Source organism: Panthera leo, chromosome D3, assembly GCF_018350215.1.
Source record: "Panthera leo isolate Ple1 chromosome D3, P.leo_Ple1_pat1.1, whole genome shotgun sequence".
NCBI classification, from domain to species: Eukaryota; Metazoa; Chordata; class Mammalia; order Carnivora; family Felidae; genus Panthera; species Panthera leo.
The window spans coordinates 6273803-6299340 of NC_056690.1; the positions used below are offsets into that span (position 1 = coordinate 6273803).

Below are 25538 nucleotides of genomic sequence, written 5' to 3' on the forward strand. Positions count from 1 at the left end.
CACTCTCTTTGGAGCTTCATCTTTTCAAAGGGCTGGAAGGCCGCCATAAACCAGAACCCCATAGCCCTGCAACTTTGGTTTTTCACTTTAAATACCAGCCTCCCTGCCAAAAAAACAGGAAAAAAAGGCAGTCAGCATTTGGCTCAAGAACGGAGTTCTATTTGTTCAAGGGTAGCTGATTGCTGACCTAGACCACTGCTCACACTGGCTTTGGTACGAAGGTCTGGACGTTCTCCCTGAATTCACTTTTCTATCCCATTTTTATTTCAGTTCGGCAGGCCTGTACGCTACAGATATACAGATGGGAAAGATACCACTTTCCCAACAATCTAGCCAGATTCGGGTTCCCAGGAGTCAGAGCGATGCAAAGGATTTTCGGTCGTCACTTCTTTTTTGCCAGCCCCTCAAAACGGTCAGTTCCAGTAGACAGGAGAAAAGGAGAATCGCAAAACAAGCTCTCTACTGCCAAATTAAACCAGAGTGGTGGCTCCGTAAACGTGCCCTTCTGTATGGCTGCCGGTGAGGACACGACTGTAATAAATGTAATGGGTCCCTAGAACTACAAGGTGAAGAGGAGAAACCCCGTAATATCAGCGTGTTCAGCTTAAACCTGGGTTCTAGACTGGAAAGAAAACTCAACTCCAGACCCCATCACCACCAGCAAGTTTTATTCAAGCACTGGACGTACACTTTGTATAAAAGCCACGCATCTCTCTGTGCCTCCGCGGCGTCTTTGTCTGGGCTCTGGTGGTGCTGGTGAGCCTCTACTTACTTCGGTCCCTCTTCTCCCTCCCCTTGGCTCTGTCATCTCTGAAGTCCCTCTCTCTCTCCCAGTCACTTTCTGGCCACGCCCTGGTTGGCTCTCTCTCCTGCCATCTCTTCTCCCTGCCTCGGTCATGGTCTCGGTCCCTCGTCCGAGAGTCCCAGTGTCTCTCTCGCGACCGAGATCGCTCCCGCTTTTCCCTTTTTACCTCTCTGTACTGGTCGTTTTTAACAACTGGCAAATTAATGGGTTTCCGAAAAGGTCGATCACGCCCCCCAAATCTCAGTTGCCCGGATTCCTTTTTCCCCCCCAGACCTCCTCCAAGGCGCCGAGGGATCCACCCTTTGAGGGTCCTTTCCAGTTCGTAGTCCACGAATATCTCGTGCTGGTCAATAACCAGGCCGTCTGCATCTCGGTAAGCTTTGATCAGAGAACGCTCCTCTTTGTATTCGATGAAGGCATAGCCTTTCGAAAAGCCCGTGACCAAGTCCCTCACCAGCCGAAGCCGCCGGATGTCCCCGTAGCGAGAAAATACTTCCTTTAACTTCTCCTCTTTGGTCTGCAGGTTTAGTCTTGCCACGAACAGGGTGAGGAGGGGGTCTCCCGTGACGCCTTTGTTGGGGGTGTATCGTGCCAACATTGCCCTCCAGATAGCGCGATCGTGTGGGTCTTCATCGGTGCCGTCAATGCTGCCAGCTTTAAGCGGGTCATACTCCTTGGCGATGGGCATCCAATCGTTCATGTTCTAGGAGGGATCACAGCAACCTTTAGGGAGCACCTACTACGAGCTACCCATTTAATCCTTACAACAACCCCACGAAGCAGATACTACCATTCACCCCTTCCTTCAACAGGGAAGGAAGCACGATTCCCAGGGCCTGAGGCCTCCCAGCTAGAAAGTGGGCAGAATGGGAATCAAAGCCAGACAGCGGGGCTCCAGGATGCTCTCACCCGCTGCTCCTCCGTCCCTCCCGGGAAGAAGCAGAGGGCATCGTGCTTGAGTGTGGTCCATCTGTGTATCGACCAGGTTATCATCTCAGGGCACTTACCAATTATATAATAACGTGGCAACACAGATCAACATCCAGGCTTGCCTTTCAGACTTTCAAATGGCCCTAAGGGGCGCCTGGGTGGCTCAGTCGGTTGAGCGTCTGACTTCAACTCAGGTCATGATCTCATGGTTCGGTTCATGAGTTTGAGCCCCACATGGGGCTCTCTGCTGTCAGCGCAGAGCCGGCTTTGGGTCCTCTGTCTCCCTCTCTCTCTGCCCTTCCTCCCACCAACATAAAAAAACATTAAAAAAAAAAAAAAAAAAAAAAAAAAGGTCATAGGAAAACCAGCCTGGAAACTGCTAACGGAAAATGGTGTTTTTAAAAACTTGACTACCAAGAATTTCGAACACGTACCAACTTAGAGAATGGCATAACCCTCCACAAACTCATCACCTGACTCTGACCAACACGTGCCTAGCCTGGTTTCATCTGTGCGGCAACTCACATCCCCATTCCTAGATTACTCTAAAGGGAATTCTAGATATTACATCGATCATCTGCAAATGTTTTGGTACGCATCATTAAAAGAATAGAAAGATAAGGACTTAAAAAAAACTACAAGGGAAAATGGTGCTTTTAATGTAGTATTTTGCAACAGGTAGCAAAGCTAAAACTACAGTGACTCAGCAACAGCAGGCTCTCAGGTTCAAAAAGGAATATGGGATTTCTTCCCAATTCCCTGGCTGATAATCTGTTTACGCCTCTAGGCATGGGAATTGATTGCAATGGTAATTTTAGCCTGCAAGCATACTCCAATTATCTGATACATGATAATTTTTTTGAAAGAGGGTGGAAAGTTTAAGTTCAGAGGAGAGGCTGATACATGGTAATTGATTCACATTCTGGTGAATCTGCTGGAATAATACTTGCCAACATTTCAAGACACTGCTACTGCTCACATGACCACCTCCGTAAAACTTTAGAGCCAATACTGAAATATGTTACCTTAAAACTAGGACTCCAGGGGCGCCTGGGGGGCTCAGTCGGTTAAGCATCCAGCTTTGGCTCATGTCATGATCTCACGGTTTGTGAGTTCAAGCCCCGTGTCGGGCTCTGTGCTGACAGCTCAGACCCTGTGGCCTGCTTCGGATTCTGTGTCTCCCTCTCTCTCTGACCTTGCTCCCCCAGCCCCCGCTCTCTCTCAGAAATAATAAATGAATAAACTTATAAAAACAAAAACAAAAACCAGAACTCCAGGAACCTGGCTGGCTCAGTCAGCAGAGAAGGTGACTCTTGACCTAGGGGTTGTGAGTTCAACCCCATGCTGTAGAGCTTACTTTTACAAATAATAAGGATTTGGGCACCTGGGTGGCTCAATCGGTCGGACATCTGACTTCAGCTCAGGTCACGGTCTCTCGGTTCGTGAGGTCGAGCCCCGCATCAGGCTCTATGCTGACAGCTCGGAGCCCGGAACCTGCTTTGGATTCTGTGTCTCCCTCTCTCTCTGCCCCCTCCACCACTCACGCTCTGTCTCTCCCTCTCTCTCCCCCAAAATAAATAAACATTTTAAAAAATTTTAATACAAAAGTAATAAAGATAAGAAAAATTTAGGGATGCCTGGGTCACTCAGTCGGTTGAGTGTCCTAACTTCGGCTCAGGTCACAATCTCATGGTTCGTGAGTTCGAGCCCACGTCGGGCTCTGTGCTGACAGCTCAGAGCCTGGAGCCTGCTTTGGATTCTGTGTCTCCCTCTCTCTCTGACCCTCCCCTGCTCACGCTCTGTCTTTCTTTCAAAAATAAATAAACATTTAAAAAAATTTTTGTAATAATAAAAATTTAAAAATTATAAAACTAGGACTCTGTCAAATGTATATAGTTATCCTCATTCATAACATCTTTCCATGATATTTATTTATTAAAATATGGGGCATCTGAGTGGCTCAGTCTGTTTTCCCGAACGCACAGTAAACATTCTTCAGTCTAGTGTCTGCTTCACTTTATCTCCAGATTCTACGACACTGCCTGATAAACACTGGGGAACTGAACTAACTCCAATCAAAATTCAATGAAATTTTTCTTTTGTCCAAATCAGACAAAAAAGATGACTTCATTGCGAACTGAGAGGCAAAATGACTTTATACTGTCTGCCACCAAACTGTAAAAGGAGGTATATGACTGCCAGCACTAACCAGCAACTTTGGAGGAAGCGCCTCTCTGGCACCCTTATCAGCGAAAGGATGAGAACAGCTGGGGCAATGAGACAAGAGAGGATTTCCAGGCCCCTCTGGGCGCTGCCTCTAACTCTTGGGTCTCTTCTCTCTCATGGTTGGAATTTCTCCACATTAGAAAAAAAAAAAAAAAAGACAGAAAGAGAAAAGAAAAAAGAAAAGAAAAGAAAAGAAAAAAGAAAAGAAAAGAAAGAAAAGAAGAAAAGAAAAAGAAAAGAAAGGAAAAAAGAAAAGAGAGAGCACGATGTCGACTCTCTCCCTGCTCCAGTATTCTCTAACAATTCCATTCTACTGGCCCTACCAACTCTGGGCCGCACTCCCCACCCTCCATCACAGGGTTGCAGGAAAACAACAAGGACGATAATAGTAATTATTGTTAACTTGAAGACGTAGGAGGTGCCAGGCCCTATGCTAAGCACTTAACTCCCCTCACCTCCCAAAACTGTCAGGATCTAGGTTTTACTATTAATGCCATCTCCGGTGAGGAATGAAAGACACAAAAAGGCTTTCTTTTGGGGGGCGCCTGGGTGGCTCAGTCGGTTGAGCGTCCCACTTTAGCTCAGGTCATGATCTCACCCTTCGTGAGTTTGAGCCCCACTTCGGGCTCTCTGCGGTCCGCACAGAGCCCGCTTCAGACCCTCTCTCTCCCTCTCTCTCTGCCCCTCGCATGTTTGTGCACGCTCTCTCTAAACAATTAATTAATTAATAATTAATTTTAAAGCAGTAAATGCCAAGAGAGCAGCAGGCTTCACGGCTTCCCGTTCGTCTTTCTGGGAGTATTCCCTCCCTTGCCGCATTATGTTGAGGTTTCCTACAGTTTGTTTGGATTTCTAGATTCATGTCAGTATTTCATAAAACGGGGATGAGATGTGAGAGATGACTGGTGGGGGATGGAGGCGGAAGGGGCAATTAATCATGAAACGCAGAAGTGTGGAAAGTGAAAAAGAACGCTGGATCCGGAGACAGAAGACCAGGTTTAAGACCCAGTCCTATCGTGGGAAAAATTTAAATCATCTGTAAAATGTAGCTACACGCCACTCGACTAGGTTTTTGTGAAGATCAGAAACAGCAGTGTCCGTGAAGGTGCTTTATAATTATACATTACGATACAGGTCAGTTAATTAAGAAACCACCGAACAAAGCGTGCCTCTCCTTACTGACTCCGCCGAGTTCGCATATTCCCGCGCTTCGCATCCAGGTAGGAAACAGAACTGAAGTCGGACCGACGGAACTCTCCCGAGCATGCGCAGTGGCGCGGTGGACGCGAAGGCGGAAGTGGGGGGGGGGCGGGAAGCCTACACCCCAGTAGCCCCGCAGTGCCCCCTCCTTGACCGCCGGCCCTCGAGGCTGGCCCTCCCCGACCTCTCGCCTTTTCAGTGGGCGAAGAGGAGAAGGGGTCCTTCTTCCACCCCAGCTACCGCCCTCGCTTCCCGCAACACAACCCTAAAAGGGCTTCCCGTTTGCCAGGCTTCAACATGGCGGCCCTGACAGGAGCGCGCGCACTGTCCGGGCCGAATTCTCTCGTCCTTCCCGCCGGAGCGGGCCCTGCTGCCACCAAGCCGCTCCCACTCACCTCAGAAAGGCTCGGGATCCCTTCCCACGGAAGCCAGCACCAGACTCCGAACGCCGGTAGATCCCTCTTGCCCGCCTGAGCGGAGCTTTACATTGGGAGAAGCAGATTCGCCACGGGCAGTGTGTTGGTGGGTTTTTCTTTTTTTTTTTTTTCCTTTTCCGTTTTTGCTTTTGTTTTAAGAAATTTAATCCACGTGCGTTAAGCGTCGACGGTACAGCATCCCCGAAGAGAATGAATTTTCCATTTTTCTGACTTTTTGCACGAAGACAGAAACTGCTAAATGGAACAGTTAAGTTGAACGAGTACCGAAAGTGCAGTTAGTGGTCTGGGAGTGGCCGAATCGCCCTCCGCAGCGAAGGGATCTGGCCGCGCAGCGAGAGTGTCAATTCTCAGACGCCGTTTGGGAATCGGGTGGTATAGTAGCGTCTTCAAAGGATGCGTGTGCTGGTTCACACCAAAGAAGAAAAGGGGTCAGGGAAGGGTTGACAACCCTGACTCCATCTTGCGGCGGCCACCATTTTGTGGGGTTCCCCGACGAGCCGCCACCTCTTGAAATCATGATAAACATCCTGAGGTTTGAACACCCGGGAAGTTCCCCGTCTCATAATAGTGAGGCAAAAGAGGTCAACCGATTACTCGGCAACCAACTGAATTTCCAGCTGAAATTGCTCCCTCGTTGGGGCTTTAAGCTTTAAAAACAACTCTGCGGACGGGCACACCAGCTAACTTGGACTGCCCTTCCCAGTTTGCAGACCCAAAGAAAGCTTTGACTCCTTTTCACTCGTTTATAGGCTCGCTCCTGAGGTTTTTGCTTAACAGTTTGGAGCCGAGTTTGGGATATGAAGCGACCTAGACACCTCCTGCGGATCTCTGGACCTGCAGAAGCGAGCACCGCAGCCCAGGGTTGCTTCTCTTCCGGCGGCCCCTATAATCCCGGGCTGGGAGTGGGGGATGACAGGTATGGTCCTCTCACATCCCCGACCACCCACCTTGGTAGAATTCAGGAGGCTTTTCTGCTAGCAATTCAGGGAAGGACTCCTCCAATGCAGAATGGGTACCAATCTCTCAGAAAGAGCTCTCACTCACCAGCCATCTGGGGCCCAGGGAGCTGTAAGTTTCCTCAACCTGGGCTCAAATCACTAAAGATCATTTAAAACCTCCCTGGTCCCGTTGGGCGCACCTTTGGTATCCCTAAATTGGTGTATTTAAGAGCACAATTGGAAAGGTGAAACTATCCTACTTCCCCAAATCAGTGGAAACCTATTTCAGTTGGCACTTTTGGAAGTAGCCTCCAAAAGAACAGACTCAGCTCTGGCCTCCGCAAAAGGAAAAAAAAACAAACAAAACTCAATAACCAAAGAAAGATGAAAAGGATTAGAACAACTCAATACTGAATCAAAAATGACCCACTCCTCTTCCATCCAATTCCCTCCCCCCCACTGCACGCCTTCTATTTCCTCCAGTGTATGCAGGTCTTTCCAACCTTCTTATTTGAAATTTCTCCCTCCCCAGCCTTGCCACCATCCACACTCCCAAAACTAACATCATAGCCCCTTTCAAAGTCAAAGGCACCAGCCCTAATCCCAGTAATCTGGTCCTCTGACCCTCCGGTCCTAAACAGAACTTCTAAATCTTGCAAGACTTTCCTAACCCTAAAGAAAATCCGGAAGAGTTTACCCGACAACTAATTTGCACTATCAGTGCCTATAATCCAGGCCCTTCTGACCTTTACCAACTAGTACGCATGCTTGTTGGACCAATATAGGCCCAAGAATGGATAAATAAGGCTGGATGGGAAGACCCCCTACAGGATTTAAAATTTCCTCATAATGAGGCCCTAGAAAAAACTACTGATATAGTTGCAAATTTAGTCAAAATGATTCCCCATATGTGGGGACCTCAAAATAAATTAGAAGGCAGTACAAAATAAATAAATAAATCCTGAACCTTCCAAAAAGGAATACTTGAAATATAAACGATGGTTCCAAAAGAACAAAAATCTCAAAAACCATTCCTTTATCAGATTTGAGGACAAAAAGGGGATTTTTCCCTTTCTCTTAGCAAACACCTATAACATTTAGAATGAAGATGGTTTTATTCTTATAGACATTAGGGCACCTTATTCAGTCCTCAGCCGCAGTCTATTTTCCAGTCCCCTGCCTCAAGAATATGAAAGCATCTGACCATGATCAGGGTGCTTAATCAGCCACCAACTATCCCATTATCTCAACCCCTAGATTTATTCTTGGCACTTAACAAGGCAACCATTCCTTTTTATGGGTGCCCTCATCCCCAGCACTTTTTTTTTTTTTTTTTAAGTTGGCTCCATGTCCAACTTGGGGCTTGAACTCCGGACCCTGAGATCAAGAGTCACATGCTCTACAGGCTGAACCAGCGAGGTGCACCACCCCCCTTTCCCAAACACTTTTCTTAGGAAGAAATTTTTTGCAGGCTCACTGGGCCCATACTTCCTTTGACCAAAAAAATGAAATGCTATTAGATCTGCCTTCTCAATCTTCAGAATTCCTAATTCTACTGATCTGTTCAGGACTGCCCCCCAGTCAGTCCACTGCCCCCCATTCCTAAATGCACTCCCTGATCAATTGTGGGCCACCTCTTCCACCGATATATGACACATAACCTTGGTTCCCCAATAACTATTCAAATTGATCATTAAAGGCCTCCCCCAGGGGCACCTGGGTGGCTCAGTCGGTTAAGTGTCCGACTTCGGCTCAGGGCATGATCTCGCGGTCCGTGGGTTCGAGCCCCGCGTCGGGCTCTATGCTGACCGCTCAGAGCCTGGAGCCCGTTTCAGATTCTGTGTCTCCCTCTCTCTCTGACCCTCTCCTGTTCATGCTCTATCTCTCTCTGTCTCAAAACTAAATGTTAAAAAAAAAATTTTTTTTTAAATAAAGGCCTCACCCAATATTAAGCAGTACTTATGGCCATTATAAGAATAACTCCTGTTATCAACAAAGGATTGATCATCCCCATTACTAGTCCTTGTATTACCCCCATTTTTCCAGTTAAAGAGCTCCGTAATAGAGGAAGGTATCTTGTTCAAGACCTTAGGGCAATTACCAGTACGGTTATACCCTGTCACTCTGTTGCTCCTGACTCCCACACCCCCCTTTCTAATATACCAGCTGCAACCACTGCTTTTTCTTTTGTTGCCTTATGCAGTGCCTTTTTCAGCATCCCTGTCGACCCCCAAAGTCGGTATCTTTCTACTTTTACATGGAACAATCAACAACACATTTGGAGAATCCTACCCCAGGGATACACTGAAAGCCCTACCTGTTTCTCTCAAACCTTCCATGCTGACCTACAAGATCTTGATTCCCTGGGACATCTACACTTTGCAATATATAGATGATTTATGATTATGTTCTCCTACCCTAAAGGCCTGTGGCACTGACACTAAATGCCTTCTGAAGCAATTAGCCAACAAAGGACACAAAGTATCTAAAGATAAATGACAATTCTGTTCTGCCTCAGTCAAATTCCTAGGCCACCTTTCTGCCAGATGGGCTAAAAATAGAACCGGACAGAATTACTACCTTCACCCAGGTCCCTCAACCCCAAGACTAAAAGACAATTACACAGTTTCCTGGGTCTTGCTAGATACCGTCGCCCTTGGATTCCCAAATATTTCCTCACAGCTCAACCCTCATACTAAGCCTTCCATACTACTACTACTCCAAACCTGATCCCATGGTCTCAAGAGGCTCCTTTGTTATTTTTTTTTAAGTTTATTTGTTTATTTAAATAATCTCTATACCCAACGTGGGGCTCAAACTCTACTTGAGATCAAGAATTGCATGCTCTTGGGGCACCTGGGTGGCTCAGGTCATGATCTCGCAGTCTGTGAGTTTAAGCCCTGCATCGGGCTCTGCTGACAGCTCCGAGCCTCGAGCCTGCTTCGGATTCTGTGTTTCCTCTCTCTCTGCCCCTCCCCTGCTCGTACTCTGTCTCTCTCTCGAAATAAATAAATATTAAAAAAAGAAAAAAGAAAAAAAAAAAGAGTTGCATGCTCTTCCAATTGAGTCAGCGAGGTGCCTGCCTTTATATCTTTAAAAAACAGGGGCGCCTGGGTGGCTCAGTCGGTTAAGCGTCTGACTTTGGCTCAGGTCATGATCTCGCTGTTCGTGGGTTCAAGTCCCACATTGGCTCTGCACTGTCAGTGCAGAGCCTGCTTGGGATTCTCTCTGCCTCTCCTCTCTCTGCCTCTCCCTCACTCACACTTTCTCTCCCTCTCTCTCTCTCTCTCTCTCTCTCTCAAAAATAAATAAATAAATTTAAAACCAACCAAACAAAAACAACCTCACCTCTTCTGCAGCTCCAGGGCACCCTAATTACCAACTGCCTTTCTTTGTTTTTGTCCATTTGAACATCCTTTCCCAAAGGCATGGAGGCCTACAAGGCCCCCAAGGGTATGGCAGTCTTCAATCAGACCCTGTGGCCAAAGGTTCACCTCCCTGCCTCCGTGCCCCGACAACCCACCTGTATACTCATTATATGAGTATACTCTATACTCATTACTGCCACCAAAAAACGAACACTAGATTCTCCCCCATAGGTGTTAGGCCTGCATACAGTTGGAACTCTCTTAGACTCCCACCACACACGCCTGTCTGCCAGTTGACTTAGAAAATTGGAACTCTGGTTTCTTTGCTCTCCAAACGTTTTAGTCTCTCATTGTCCCCCTCTCAGTCCTTCTACCTTATGTCCCTTACCCCTCCAAAACTCAACTGAACACATCCTGTGGCTGCATCCTTGTAACTGACTCATTACTTACCCCTTGATTAGACCTTCATGAAATTCCCAAATACAGATTTTGGGATTCTCTCTCTCCTTCTCTCTGCTCCTCCCTCATTTGCTTGTGTGCGCTCTCCTCTCTCTCTCAAATTAAATAAAGCTTCAAAATAAAATAAAATAAAAATGTTTTTAAAAAGTTAAATATTAAAACAACTTGACACCATTCTCCTTCCCTCCAGCTTATCTATTAATAAAAGTTCAAGCCCGTTTCAAACAAGATACCCCTGAAGCCAAGGTCAATCATTATGCTGACCCGGCCCCCAAAGATGTGACACTGCAAACTTCTGATTCACAAATGTCTATCTGTATGACATATGGGGCACAAATAAAATGGTCCTATGGGCACAATACTGTTGGAAGCCATCTCCGACTATTGCCCAACAAATATTTCAAAATGTACAATTTAGCCCCTTGCACAATCCTGGGAAACCATATCACACTGCATTAGGTCAAGTTCCTCTTCCCAGTGGGCCTTTTGACATCTGGCAGATTGATTTCATCCAGCTTCCTCAATGGTAATGATCTGTGTGTTTCTCACCAGACCAAGGCATTTCCTTGCACTCAAGCAACAGCAAAAGCAGTGGCCAGAAACCTATTAGAAAAAATATCATTCCCAATTGGGGTATTCCTTGACAGCTACACGGTGATTGAGGAACACATTTTTTTCTGGTCATACTGTCTGAGAGGTCTGCAAAATCTGGCCATCTCTCAACATTTTCATTGCACCTCCCATCCTCGATATTCAGAGGATTAGTTGAACACTCTAATGGCATAATCAAAACTCAGTCGGCCAAACCAACCTCTGCCTTTGGTCTACCGCAGCCCAAAGCTTTGCCTCTTGTCCTTTTAAATCTAAGATCTACCCCTAATGGAAGGGCTCACTTGTCTCCATTCAAAATCATCACCGAGTGCCCTATGAACATAGTTGAGGATCCCTTGCCCTCTACTTTGTTATAAGGAGAAATTCTTCAGTACAGAATATATATGGAAGACCACATTTGTTCAAGATTCATTTTAAAGAGTGCTCCTGAGAGACAAAATACAACCTTAAGCCTGGAGATCTAATATATTATTGGAGGACACATCAACTTAGAGATTCTTTACGGCTGAAATGGAAAGGACTTTATCGGGTATTGTTAACCGCCTTGTGTGCAGCAAAGCTACAAGGGGCTGACTCATGTATAGATTCATGTTTCTCGTTTAAAAAGGGCTCCAGATTCTGAAAACAACTTTCAGAAACCCAGAACTGAAGGAGACAATGTCTGATCCCAAAAGCTGATACCCAAAATTTAGGACCAAGCCAGAACCCTCCTTTTACTTGAATTCTCATTTTTTTCCTTTTGTCTTGTTTCCACCACCCAAGATAGGCCTGAAGTCATTCATGACTTCTGCCTGCTCCGTTGGTTCGAGTTCTTAACTGAAGACTTCCTTATTAACTCTTAGGCTTTAATAAGACTTGACACTGGGGCACCTGGCTGGCTCAGTCGGTACAGTATGCGACTCTTGATCTTGGGGTTGTGAATTCAGACCTCACGTTGGGGATAGGGATTACTTAAAACAGTAATTTTAAAAATAATAATAAGACTTGACACCCTATAGTCTCTATCCTTTGTTCTCAACTCCTATACAAATTCAAGATGAAAAACCAGTTAACAATATTGTTACTACTAAGTTCCATCAAACAGAGAACCGCCTCTGATTGGAATACTAACCCCATTATTAAGCTGTCCCAACCATAGCCCGGGGGATTCCCCCCCACCCCCGCTGAAGAATTGTTGCGTGTCATCATAACCCACTCAGCAGACATCCCAACCATATGCTAAATGCCCCCTTTTAACTCTTCTTCGTTCAGTAAAAATGCCCCATAGATTAGGATCACGTGCAGTGCCTCTAACCATCGCTCCTCCACCCCCAGAGGCATCCTAACTCCATTGGCTTCAACCTCCTTTCCCTGTTTTGACATTATTCCTATCCCTAATTTCACTTCCTCTGTAAGATATGTCCACCTGGGACCTAGTGTGGTCTCTACAGACGTAAATCTCATCTTTGCATTAGCTGGTTGCTATAATCTTATCAAACCACAACTGTTTTTTAAAGATAAAAAGGCAGGTGCCTGGCTGACCCAGTCAGAAGAGCATGCAACTCTTTTTTTTTTTTTTTTTTTTTTTTAAATATTTATTTATATTATTTGGAGCACCTGGGTGACGTTCCACTTCGGCACAGGTCATGATCTCATGGGTTCATGAGTTCAAGCCCCGTGTCGGGCTCTATGCTGACAGCCCGGAGCCTGGAACCTGCTTTTAATTCTGCGTCTTCCTCTCTTTGTCCCTCCCCTGCTTGCATGCTCGCTCTCTCTCTCTTAAAAATATTTTTAAAAAATTTTTAATAAATATTTATTTTGAGAGAGAGACAAGAGTATGAGCAGAGGAAGGAAGGACTTGGGCAAGGAAGGACTCCACTGTAATGAATTTCCCCCACCATAACTGATCAATGGGAAATGAAGAAGAGAAGGGGCCAGGGGAGGGTTGGCAACCCTGACTCCATCTTGCGACAGCCACCATTTTATGGAGTTTTCCAGAGAGCAGCCACTTCCTGGAATCATGATAAACGTCTTGGTGTTTAGACACCTGGAAAGTTCCACCTGTCTCACAATACTGAGCAAAAGCAGTCAGCCAGTCGCTGAGTGCCCCATACCAGCTGAAATTTCTCCCTCGCTGTAGTTTTAAGCCTTAAAAATAAAATAAGCCTTAAAAATACCACCTCTCCTTGTCCTCTTTGGACAGGCACACCAACTGATTTGGATTGTCCTTCTGGGTTTGCAAACCTAAATAAAGATTTGTCCTTGCTCATAGGCTCACTCCTGAAATTTTTCTTTAACAACATGAAATTTTGTACATTTTCCCAACCCCTAAATTTAATAAATTCACTTTCGACACAAGCAAAATAGCTTTTTAAATTGAGCTTGGGGCCTTTGACTTTAGAATCATGTGGGAACTTGTTAAAATGCCATTTTCTGGGCCCCGCTGGGATCTGAGAGCTCAGAATCTCTGGAAATTTGCATCTTTAGCAAGTCCCCAAATGATTCTTGAAGCATACTAAAAGACTCCTGCCCGTTAGAGTCATGGTTAAGAAGCCCAGATTTAAAACTTGGGTGTAGGAGGGAAGAGAGAACCAGGTGGTCAATAAATATTTGTAGAACAGATGTATGCATTCTGATTACGGTATGTTTCTTTTTTCATAGGTGCTTATATTCCAGTAGATTACAACTTGATTGTGTTACACCTTGAAATTCTTCGATACAGTTGTGCTTAAATTTGATGGTGGGTGTCTGGTGGTTTTCTTAAGCCACTCATTTTCTGATGAATCCTTACAAGTGGATGATTTCTGCAACTGGTATCTTCAATGTAATCTTATCCTTAGAAGGTAAGTTTATCTCTAATTACTAAGAACGGTATTACTGTTATCTAGTCTTCATTAAATTTAAGTTTTTATGTATTTATTTTGAGAAGCAGAGAGTGTGTGAGCTGGGATGGGGCAAAGAGAGAGGGAGAGAGAGAATCCCAAGCAGTGAGAGAGGAACCCGACCTGGGGCTCGATCCCGTGAACCATGAGATCATGACCTGAGCTGAAATCAAGAGTTGGATGCTTAACTGACCGAGCCATCTGGCGTGCCCCTTTATTGAATCTTTATTTGGTAGGTGAACATAGTTTCTAAATATCTACAGCTTTCTTCGTAGTATGTTTTCTAAAAATATATTATTAATAAAAATGTATGGAGCACCTGGGTGACTCAGTCAGCTGAGCAACCAACTCTTGATTTCGGCTCAGGTCATGATCCCAAAGTTGTGGGATTGAGCCCCATATCGGGCTCTGCTCTGACAGGGTGGAGCCTGCTTGAGATGCTCTCCCTCTCTCTGCGCCTCCCCAACTTGTGTGTGCTCTCTCTTCCTCTCTTAAAAAAGTATTAACGGGGCACCTGCGTTGCTCAGTCGGTTAAGTGTCTGACTCTTGATTTCAGCTCATGTCTTGATCTCAGGATTGCGAGTTCAAGCCCCACATTGGGTTCCGTGCCGGGCACGAAGCCTACTTAAAATTAAAAAAATAAAAATTAAAAAAAAGGAAGGAAATTCTGATCATTGCAATAACGCGGATTAACCTAGGAGACATTGTGCTAAGTGAAGTAAGCTGGCCCAAAAGAACAAATATTGTATGATTCCATTTATTTACACGAGGGACCTAGAATAGTCAAGTTCACAGAGACAGAAAGTAGAATGTTGGGGGTGTAATGTTAGTGTTTCATGGATGCAGAGGGTTCAGTTCAGGAGGATGAACAAGTTCTGGAGAAGGAGGGTGATGGTTCCACAACATTGTGAATGCACCTAATGCCACTGCACTGCACACCTAAGAAGAGTTGAAATCGTAAATATGCATATGTGTTTACCACGTTAAGAAAAGTTTTGTTAAATATTCATGTGCACCTCAGTAGCAACCAGCACAACCTAGCACCCAGATCTGGCTTTCTGGTATCATCCTCTAGTAAAAGTAACCAGTGCCAGGGCGCCCGGGTGGCTCAGTCAGTTAAGCGTCCGGTTTCAGCACAGGTCATGATCTCGTGGTTCGTGAGTTTGAGTCCGCGTGAGGCTCTCTGCTGTCAGCGCAGAGCTGGCTTCGGATCCTCTGTCCCCCTCTCTCTGTGCCCCTCCCCCGTTCGTACTCTCTCAAAAATAAACATTAAAAGAAAAAAATAACCAGTGCTCCTGGGAGAAATGGGGCAAGAAATACACAAGGTGAGCTTGGAGCGACTTGTAGTGCCAGAAAGTAAGGAAGGGCTAAAAACAGAGCAAAACAAAAAACGATGATGATGATGTCACGGGGACACTGGAGCCACCTAAAGGCTCCCCAGCGGCCAAAGCAGATAAAGTAGTGTTCTCCCGGGTGCCCCAGATCTGAAGTTGTTCTTAAATTAAAAGTTTACACAATGCATCTGTGTGGAGGGGCGCCTGGGTGGCTCAGTCAGTTAAGCGTCCGACTTCGGCCCAGGTCATGATCTCACGGTTCATGAGTTGGAGCCCCACATCGGGCTCCGTGCTGACGGCTCGGAGCCTGGATCCTGCTTCGGATTCTGTGTCTCCCTCTCACTCTGCCCCTCCCCCGCTTGCACTCTGTCTCTCTCTCTCAAAAATAATAAACATTAAAAAAATTAAAATACATATGCGTGTGTTTAGAAAGAAAAAAGAAGAAACCTACTACCATATTTAACAATGTGGTTGAATCTCTCAGATATGATGATGAGCAAAGAAACCGGACTCAAAGAGTACAGTCTACACATTTTAATTTATGGGAAATTCTAGGACAAGCAGCATTGACCTGTGACAATGATAAGGGTCAAAATAGAGCTTTCTTACGGGGGAAGTTATTACCGATTGGGATAGGGCATGAGGGAGTCTCCTGGAGTGCTGGGGATGTCTTATACCTTTATCTTGATGGTGGTTATAGAGTTACACGTTTATGAAAATCCACCAAGGTGTACAACAGAGATCTGTGCACCTTAACATAGAAGGTATAACGTGTTTATACCTCGATCAAATGTACATATGTGCGTGGAAGTGTGTACATACGTGAACATCCAGGAGGCACCGTGGCTGCCAGCATGCTGGCCTCTGGCCCTTTGCGGCTGGCTGTATAAAGGTCAACTTAATTCATTCCAATTTTTAAAATTTAAAAACTCGGTTTCCCCGTCGGATCAGCCGCATTTCAAGTGCTCCATAGATGTGGCAGCTAGTGGCTCGCGTATCCGACAGTGTGGATACAGAACATTTCCATCACTGTAGAAAGTTCTGTCAGACCACACTGATCTAGAGCAGTGATGTTCCATAAAAAGAGGATGTCAGCCACATGTGTCATCTTAAGGTTTATAGTGACCACATTAAAAAAGTAAAAAGAAACCAGTGAAGCTAATTTTAATCATTTATTCTAAATAGAATAAACCCAGCACATTCTAAACATCATTTTCACAGGTAATCAGTAGAAGTATCATTAGAGAGACGGCTTATGTTCTCTTTTTTGAATTCCAGTGTGCACTTATAACTTGGTTAGGACTAGCCACATTTCAAGAGCTCGCGTGCTGGTGGCTACTAGATGAGTGCGGGTGTAGGTAGGTTACATCAAGCTGCCAGCATTAGCTGTTTCTGGGGTAATGGCAGGACTGCAGGGGGAGGATCTCTCACCTCTTCTATCTACTCAAGGAACATTTACAGTTTTTCACAGTGAGCATATATTTACACGTGTCTTGTGTTAGTTAGGTCCTCTGGTGAGCAAAGGGTCAGACCAACTTAGGAGCGCAAAGGGGGTTAGTGGAGATACACCTGTGAGTCACAGAGAAGGAGGAAGCAACGCTGGGCAGAGAAACTCGCCTTCAGACCAGGATGCAGATTTGACATGTTAGAAAGGAAAGGAAAGAAACAGGAAGTGAGAGCCTCAGCCTACAGCATGCACTTGACCACGGAGCGGGGGAGGACCCAGAGCAGGTTGCCCCTTAGAGCTGTCCCGTGGGGGACACAAATGGCGTGGTCCTCGTCTCCCTGCTGTGCTCAGTCATCAGCTGAGAGCCTCTGGGAAGTGTGCCCTGGCAAGAATGCCGTGCGGAATCCAAAGGTGCTGAAGCTAGAGGCAGTCAGCGAACCACAACCCTCGCACTGACCGGCCAGTGCTTTCCTTTTTTTTTTTTTTTTTTTAATTGTTAATTGTGGTCAGAGGAAACATAAAATTTACCATTTAAATTCTGATTGCCATTTAATTTCTAAGCATACAGCTCCATAGTGTTAAGTGTATTTACATTGTTGTGCAACCAACCACCAGAACTTTTTTTTTTATCTTGCAAAACTAAAACTCTGTCTCCATTAAATAAAAACTCCCCCAGCCCAGCCCCCTGCTCCTGGTAACCACTGTTCTGCTTTCTGTCTCTATGGATTTCACTATTCCAGGCACCTCGTGTAAGCGGAACCGTAGAACGCTTGCCTTGTTTTTTTTAATGTTTTATTTATTTTTAAGACAGAGAGAGACAGAGCATGAGTGGGGATGAGGCAGAGAGAGAGGGAGACACAGAATCTGAAGCAGGCTCCAGGCTCTGAGCTGTCAGAACAGAACCCGAGGCGGGGCTCGAACTCACGAACTGTGAGATCATGACCTGGGCCAGAGTCGGACGCTCAACCGACTGAGCCACCCGGGCGCCCTGAGCACTTGCCTTTTTATGATTGGCTTCTTTCACTTAGCATCACGTTCTCAGATTCATGCATGTTGTAGCAACTGTCAGAAATTCATTCCGCCGTAGGGCTAGGCTACATTCTGCTTATCCATTCATCTGTGGATGAACATTTGGGTTGCTTCCACCTTTTGGCTAGAGTAAATAATGCTGCTATGAACATGGGTATACAAAGATCTCTTCCAGATCCTGCTTTCTTTTGGCTATATGCCCGAAAGTGGAATTGTGGGATCATGTGGCTATTGTATTTTTTTTTTAATGCTTTATTTATTTTTGAGACAGAGAGAAACAGAGTATGAGCAGGGGAGGGGCAGAGAGAGAGGGAGACACAGAATACGAAGCAGGCTCCAGGCCCCGAGCTGTCAGCACAGAGCTCCACACGGGGCTTGAACCCACAAACCGCGAGATCATGACCTGAGCCAAAGTCGAACGCTTAACCGACTAAGCCACCCAGGCGCCCCAGTATTTTTAATTTTTTGAGCAACACCATACTGTTTTTCACATGAGCTGCACCGTTTTACATTCCTACCAGCAAAGCACGAGGGTTCCGATTGTCCGCATCCTCTGCAAGGCTTCTTAGTTTCTGGGTTTTGTTTTTGTTTGAAGAATAGCCATCCTAATGTCTGGGCAAGGTATTCTCCCCTTGTGGCTTGACTGGCATTTCTCCAATTAGCGACATTGGCTATCTTTTCACGTGCTTCTTGGCCTCTTGAAGGGTCATCTGAAAGGCATCTCTGTGACTGCCATGTCTAGCGACAGCCGACTCTTGAATAACAGTTTTAAACTTGGCTGGTTCAGTCAGTGGAGCGGTGGAGCGTGTGACTCTTGGTCTCGGGGTTGTGAGTTCGAGCCCCACATTGTGTGTAGAGATTACTTAAAAAGAAAATCTTAAAAAAAAAAACTATGTGCGTCCATGTGGGTTGTTCTGATAAGTACAACCCTATGAATATATTTTCCTTATGTTCTTCAATAACCTTTATTTTCTCTAGCTTACTTTATTGTGAGAATACAGTATATGATACGCATAACATACAAAATATGTGTTGATTGACTACATTATTGGCAAGGCTTCCAGCCAACAATAGGCTATTAGTAGTTAAGTTTGGGGAGAATCAAAAGTCATACGTGGATTTCTGACTGCGCGTGGGGTCGGAGCCCCTACCCCTCATGTTGTTCAAGGGTCAACAGGTTCAAGGGTGATTAGAAATTAATAACACAATATTCTACAAAGGCAGCAGAAGACCTGGAGGGCAGCGTGGACTACCCTAGTTGACATTTGTGCACACGGATAGCATCTTACGCAGATCTGCCAGCACTGGGCCGGGACCATTCATTTCTCTCAACGACTATTTGAGGAACAGCTTTTTACATTCCAGGGTGGATCAAGAGCTGGGCTGGAGAGTGGGGAGGAGAATTTGATTCCCTTCTGCCAAAATTTCCTTTAATGCTTCCCCACCCACTCGGCACCCTAAATAAATATTTCACCCAAGTTAAAAAAAAAAAAAAAGTATGCTCTTGTGCAAACAGATTAAAAACTAGTGCCCTGGGCACTGCCCTTCCTGCAACCAGATTCTTTTCTAAAGCCCTTCAACTCCTAGAGATGAAGTCACTGACCCGGGATTGCAGGCATTTAAGCCAAACTGGGAAGTCTCCAAAATCTTGGCTGTTTCCGTGCATGATTTATGGGTAAGAAGACCTGGAAATAATTTAAAGAACGTGAAGAAAGCCATACTGATGTACCACCCAGGAAATAAATGGTGCCATAGGTATTCACAGGAGCGTAAGACTTAAGTCTACTTGACGTACCAAGATAGGACCACCAGATGTTTGCTAATGGAACTTAACTGCTGGTGGGCATTAGCCTGCAAACGTTTATAGTTTCTTTAAGTGTGACCCACCCACAACTTTTGTTTTCCATGTCACTTTTTCCTTTGTTTAACCATAAGGCATGACTTTACTCTAGGATCCCTTTTGCACTTTGATTTCTACTCAAACACAGAGGGTGGAGTGGGGGTAGTGGGGGGCTAGTGCAGCTGTATACACTTTTTTTTTATGTTTATTTATTTTTAAGGAGAGGGAGAGACAGAGAGAGAGGGAGACACAGAATCCAAAGCGGGCTCCAAACTCTGAGCTGTCAGGGCTCCAAGCTTTGAGCTGTCAGCACAGAGCCCTACATGGGGCTTGAACTCATGAACTATGAGATCATGACCTAAGCTGAAGTCGAACGCTTAACCAACTGAGCCACCCAGGCACCCCTATATACACTGTCTTAAATCTCAGGGGAAGAGTGTGTCTTCAAGTCTTTTTATTTTTTTATTTTTTATTTTTTTTAACGTTTATTTATTTTTGGGACAGAGAGAGACAGAGCATGAATGGGGGAGGGTCAGAGAGAGAGGGAGACACAGAATCGGAAGCAGTCTCCAGGCTCCGAGCCATCAGCCCAGAGCCTGACACGGGGCTCGAACTCACGGACCATGAGATCGTGACCTGAGCTGAAGTCGGATGCTTAACCGACTGAGCCACCCAGGTGCCCCTTCAAGTCTTTTTAAAACTTTGTACGGGGCACCTGGGTGGCTCAGTCGGTTGAGCGGCCGACTTCAGCTCAGGTCATGATCTTGAGGTCCATGAGTTTGAGCCCCGCATCCGGCTCTGTGCTGACAGCTCAGAGCCTGGAGCCTGTTTCAGATTCTGTGTCTCCCTCTCTCTCTGACCCTCCCCCGTTCATGCTCTGTCTCTCTCTGTCTCAAAAATAAATAAATGTTTAAAAAAATTTTTTTAACTTGTATAATGATATATCCTTGTGACTTTTTTTTTTTTTTTAATTTTTTTTTTCCAACGTTTTTTATTTATTTTTGGGACAGAGAGAGACAGAGCATGAACGGGGGGGGGGTCAGAGAGAGAGGGAGACACAGAATCGGAAACAGGCTCCAGGCTCCGAGCCATCAGCCCAGAGCCCGACGCGGGGCTCGAACTCACGGACCGCGAGATCGTGACCTGGCTGAAGTCGGACGCTTAACCGACTGCGCCACCCAGGCGCCCCTCCTTGTGACTTTTTTTAAGTTTATTTATTTATTTTGAGAGACAGAAAGAGAACAGGGGAGAGGCAGAGAGAGAGAGAGAGAGAAAGAGAGAGAGAGAATCCTAAGCAGGCTCCATGCTGTCAGCACAGAGCCTGACGTGGGGCTCCAACTCACAAACTGTGAGCTCATGACCTGAGCCCAAGTTGAGTCAGAGGATTAACCGACTGAGCCACCCAGGCACCCCTATCCTTGTGACTTTAAAAAACTTTGTTGTAAACATGTTCTACATGTGTTACTAATCCAACTTTCCATATCTCGTTCCCCAATAATTATATGAACTTGAGAAATTTCTTATGTTTCATATTTGAGTGGTAAGTAGCTTAAGATAATAGCTGACATCTACTGAGCACTTACTATGTGCCAGTCACTGTTCTAAAGCACTTCACAACAATCTTATGAACTAGATTTTTTTAATGTTTGTTATTTATTTATTTATGAAAGAGAGAGAGAGAGAGCACGCACGAGCATGGGAGGGACAGAGAGAGAGAGAGGGAGACACAGAATCCAAAGTAGTCTCCAGGCTGCCACCCAGACAGAACCACCCAGGAGCCCCACAAACTAGATTTTATCCTTATCCCCATATTACAGATGGGAAAACTAAGCCCCAGAGTAGAGGCATGATTTACTTACCTAACATCACACAGCTTGCCAGTGGCAGATTCAAGTGTTCAATATCTGAACACTTGTGGTCTGGTCTAGAACCCACCCTTGTGAACACTGTGCTATCATTTATTGTTTTTCAAACTTGAGCATGCATTAGAATTATCTAGAGGGCTGTGGAAACACAGATTGCTAGGGCCCATTCCCCAAGTTTCTGATTCAGTGGGTCAAGAATTTGCATTGCTGAGAAGTTTCCATGCACCCCATTGCTGTTGGTCTGGGGAGAACACTTTAAGAACCGCTGTTGTAACTCATAACTGTTTTCATAATTTCCCAGTGGAGAGAGAAGGGTTGAGACTGTCGAATTCTATGAGGGATCTAAGAGTTAAGATCATTAACGCTTTATAATAATAGCCAATGATAGTCAACATCCATTGATGCTTGTGATGTGCTAGACCCTGGACTAGGCACTTCTCATGCATTATGTCATCTAACCTTCATGCCAACCTTGGGGAATACTTTTATTTTTTCCAGTTTCCAGTGAAGAAGTGTGGATTTGCAGAGATTGGGGAACTTGATCAAACTTATGTACCAGCAAGTAGCAATTGTGAGGTTCAAGTCATACCGCTCAACTCCAGATCCCAGTTCACCACGACACTGTAGACTTCGCACATAGTAGGTGCTCTGTCTCTGTGGGTTTGCCTCTTCTGGACATTTCACACAAACGGAATCATACAATAGGAGGTCTTTTGTGACTGGCTTGACTTGGTGTAACTTCCCAGTAATGAGTTATGACAATGTGAAATGTTGTCTGTGAGAGAAGCTCATTAGAGACTGTGCCAGAAGTTCTTAAGGGGGCTCGTCATGCAGATACCTTCTGCCTAGCACATACCAAAATTCCAGACTCCCCGGAGGAAGCCAGTGAACTATGCTGTTTGCATGAACAACTAAGGAACACTGAGCTACTCTTTTCAGATGGGGCGGTGGGAACCCTCCCCAAACACAAGTTCCCAGATCCTAGCTAAGGCCAACCTTGAAAGCAGGATTTTCCAATGAGCATTCCCGGGCCTGCTATGTTAACTGTTTTCCGCACAGATTTCGATAGGGATTATGCTGATTCTGGAGATCAGTTGGAAATGTAAGATGGAGAATATTGCCATCTTAAACATCTTGTTATAATTTATAACACATGATGTCTTTCCATTTATTTACATCTTAATTCCTCTCAATGAGATTTTGTAGTTTTCAGTGTGCAGGTCATCTTCTTCATTTGTTAAATTTATTTTTAAATATTTTATTCTTTTTGATGCCACTGTTAAGTGGAATTGTTTTCTAAATTTTATTTTCAGATTATTCCTTGTAAGTATATAGAAATTCAATTGGTTTTTGTATATGGATCTTGTATCTTGGAACCTTGAGCTTTCATTAGCTCTAATAGTTGTGTGTGTGTGTGTGTGTGTGTGTGTGTGTGTGTGTGTAATCTTTAGCCTGTTACTATGGTAGATGACATAGATTATCTTTTCTGAACCAGCCTTGCATCCCTGGAATAAACCCTGCTTAGTCATGGTGTATAATAATTTTTATGTAGTGCTGAATTCTGTTTGCTAATATCTTGCTAAATATTTTACATCTATTTTTACTTTACCCATGTTTTATCTAGATTTTTTTTGTTTTTTGTTTGTTTGTTTTTAAGTAAGCTCCAGGGGTGCCTGGGTGGCTCAGTCAGTTAAGTGTCCAACTCTTGGTTTCAACTCAGGTCATGATCTCACAGTTCGGTTTGTGAGATCCAGTCCCTCATTGGGCTCTACGCTGACAGCATGGAGCCTACCTGGGATTCTCTCTTTCCTTTCTCTCTGCCCTTCCCCCACTCACACTCACGTGCGCGCGCGCTCCCTCTCCCTCTCTCTCTCTCTCTCTCTCTCTCAAAATAAATAAATAAACTAAAAAAAAAGTAGGCTCCATGACCTGAGCCTAAATCAAGAGTGCGACATTTAACCGACTGAGCCACCCAAGTGCCCCTAGGTTTTTTTATTATTGCATAGTAGGAGTTCTTTGTATAATCTGGATAATAACCCCTAATAACCCTTATCGGATTTGACTTGCAGATATATTCACGCATTCTGTAGGCTGCTTTTACACTCTGTTAATTGTGGTCTTGGACACACAAGGTTTTTTTTCTTATTTTTATATATTTTTGGATGCACAAGGTGTTTTTTTAATGTTTTATTTATTTATTTGGTTTTTATTTTTGAGAGAGAGAGAGAGAGGAAGAGAGAGCGAGCAGGGGAGGGGGAAAGAGAGAGGAGACACAGAATCTGAAGCAGCTACAGGCTCTGAACTATTAGCACAGAGCCTGTCGCGGGGCTCAAACTCATGGACCGTGAGATCGTGACCTGAGCCGAAGTCGGAAGCTTAACTGACTGAGCCACCCAGGTGCCCCTGTTTTTTTTTCTTTTAACTTTGAAGAAGTTAAACTTTGAAAGTTTAACTTTGAAAAAGTTAACTTTGAAAAACTTTTAACTTTGGTGTGAGCAGGGGAGGGGCAGAGAGAGAGGGGGAGACAGAGGATCAGAATTGGGCTCGAACCCACGAACCCTGAGATCGTGACCTGACCTGAAGTCAGATGTTCAACCTACTGAACCACCCAGGCACCCTGAATGCACAAGTTTTAAGTGTTGATGTAGTCCTGTTTATGTATTTATTCTTTCATTGCCTGTGCTTTTGAAGAAATCGTTGCTAAATCCAGTGACATAAAGCTTTTCCCCTATGTTTTCTTCTAAGAGGTTTATAGCTTTGTCTTTTGTATCTATTTTGAGTTAATTTTTATATATGGTGTAAGGCAAGGGTCCACCTTTATACTTTTGCATGTAGGTATCCAATTTTTCCAACAACATTTGTTGAAAAGACTGTCCTCCGCCCCCCACCCCACCCCCCGCCCAAGAATGGTCTTAGCACCCTTGTTGAAAATTATTGGACCATATATGCTAGGGTTTATTTCTGGGCACTCTGTTCTAATCCTTCATTCCTTTTTATGGTGGAGTAATATTCCATTGTTTGGATATACCATACTTTATTTATGGCAAGTCTAACATTTTATCTCCTTATTTAATCACTGGGCGTTGTCACCTCTGTGATTTATGGATTACTGAGTCCTTGCCCGGGGGCCTGGCTCCAATCTTTAGAACACAGTACCCTGAAAATAGTGTCTTTTCTGTTTGCCTGCCTTGCTCTTTGCTTATTTTATCCGTGGCCACTCACCGTTGTGATGGTAGAACCTCAGTGTGGAGAACATCAGGTACATCTACCCCCATACAAAGGCAGCAATATATTCCCGGGAAAGACCGGCACCATTGCAAAGTTTTCTGCCTATGACTATTACAAATTTCTAATCAAACCTAAAAGAACTCGTTTTGTAATCCACACTGCTAATATTCTTACTAATACCTTACCTGTAGAATGCTTTCTAATTTTCAAAGCAGTGATTTTTGTCTTGTTTAGTACTCCTAACACCCCAGCCCACGTGCCACGTGTCTCTCACACAAGCGGGGTTTGTTGGAGAACACTTTTTGCGTACTTCCGAAGTACTTTTGTCACATGCAGTATCTCCTGACCTCACCTCGTATGTTCCCGCAGCAACCTCACCACGTAAGTGCTCTTACTCCCCGAGCAGGAAGCTGAGGGTTAAGTAATCTGCCAAGCCTGCAACGCTGCCTAAGGGGAGGAGCCCGGGAATCGGCCAAGTGCACAGCGCAGGGATTCTCCATTTTATTGAGAGTCAGATGCCACACACAGGTCCTGGTGACAACCGACCCGGGAGTTGTGCGCGACCCGGGCCTCCGGACTCCCGCGCGCAGCCACCAACAGCACTCCGAAAGTACCCCCACCCCCCACCCCCCACAGAGACCCGGATATTCCTCCACGTACAATGCAAATTCTATGGCTGGAAAGCGTGAGCACAGAAGAAAAAGTTGTGGGCTTTTCACCTCTCTTTTCCAGACTCGCTGTGGAAACTCCGCTGCGTCTCCATAGAAACCCGGCGGCGGTGGCGGCCGTCACCGGGGGCGGGGCTCAGGCGGAGGCCCCTCCCCCTCCCCGGTTTGCAACCCCTCCCAGCCAGGAGCAATCGCGGTCACCCTTACCCTCTGCGTTCCTCTTCTCGGCTGCCCTCCCTTTCTGTTGTCTTTTCGTGCCCCAAACCACATCCTGGAGGCCGCCCTCCTGCA

At 45.3% G+C, this 25538-nt stretch overlaps 1 protein-coding gene across 2 annotated transcripts; it reads right to left on the reverse strand.

Annotated features, from left to right (window-relative positions):
* Positions 1 to 651: 651 nt before the first annotated feature.
* On the reverse strand, positions 652 to 25529 carry SNRNP35 (small nuclear ribonucleoprotein U11/U12 subunit 35). Of its 2 annotated transcripts, none has more exons than XM_042911314.1 (2): positions 25455 to 25529; positions 652 to 1508 (listed from the first exon to the last, which is right to left on the reverse strand). In XM_042911314.1, exons 1-2 carry the CDS (start codon positions 25515 to 25517, stop codon positions 765 to 767), a joined length of 807 nt encoding a protein of 268 aa, XP_042767248.1. In that variant the 5' UTR covers positions 25518 to 25529; the 3' UTR covers positions 652 to 764. The 2 variants fall into 2 exon arrangements, with proteins under 2 accessions (XP_042767248.1, XP_042767249.1); XM_042911315.1 differs by lacking the exon at positions 25455 to 25529 and adding an exon at positions 5557 to 5637.
* Between the last annotated feature and the right edge of the window lie 9 nt (positions 25530 to 25538).

Excerpts from the sequence above, each read along its gene's own strand:
- SNRNP35 (XM_042911314.1), bottom strand. The coding sequence starts at position 25,517 with ATGTGGTTTGGGGCACGAAAAGACAACAGAAAGGGAGGGCAGCCGAGA. Across the intron at positions 1,509-25,454 it reads CGAGAAGAGGAACGCAGAGG|AACATGAACGATTGGATGCC; the intron begins GTAAGGGTGACC and ends GATCCCTCCTAG.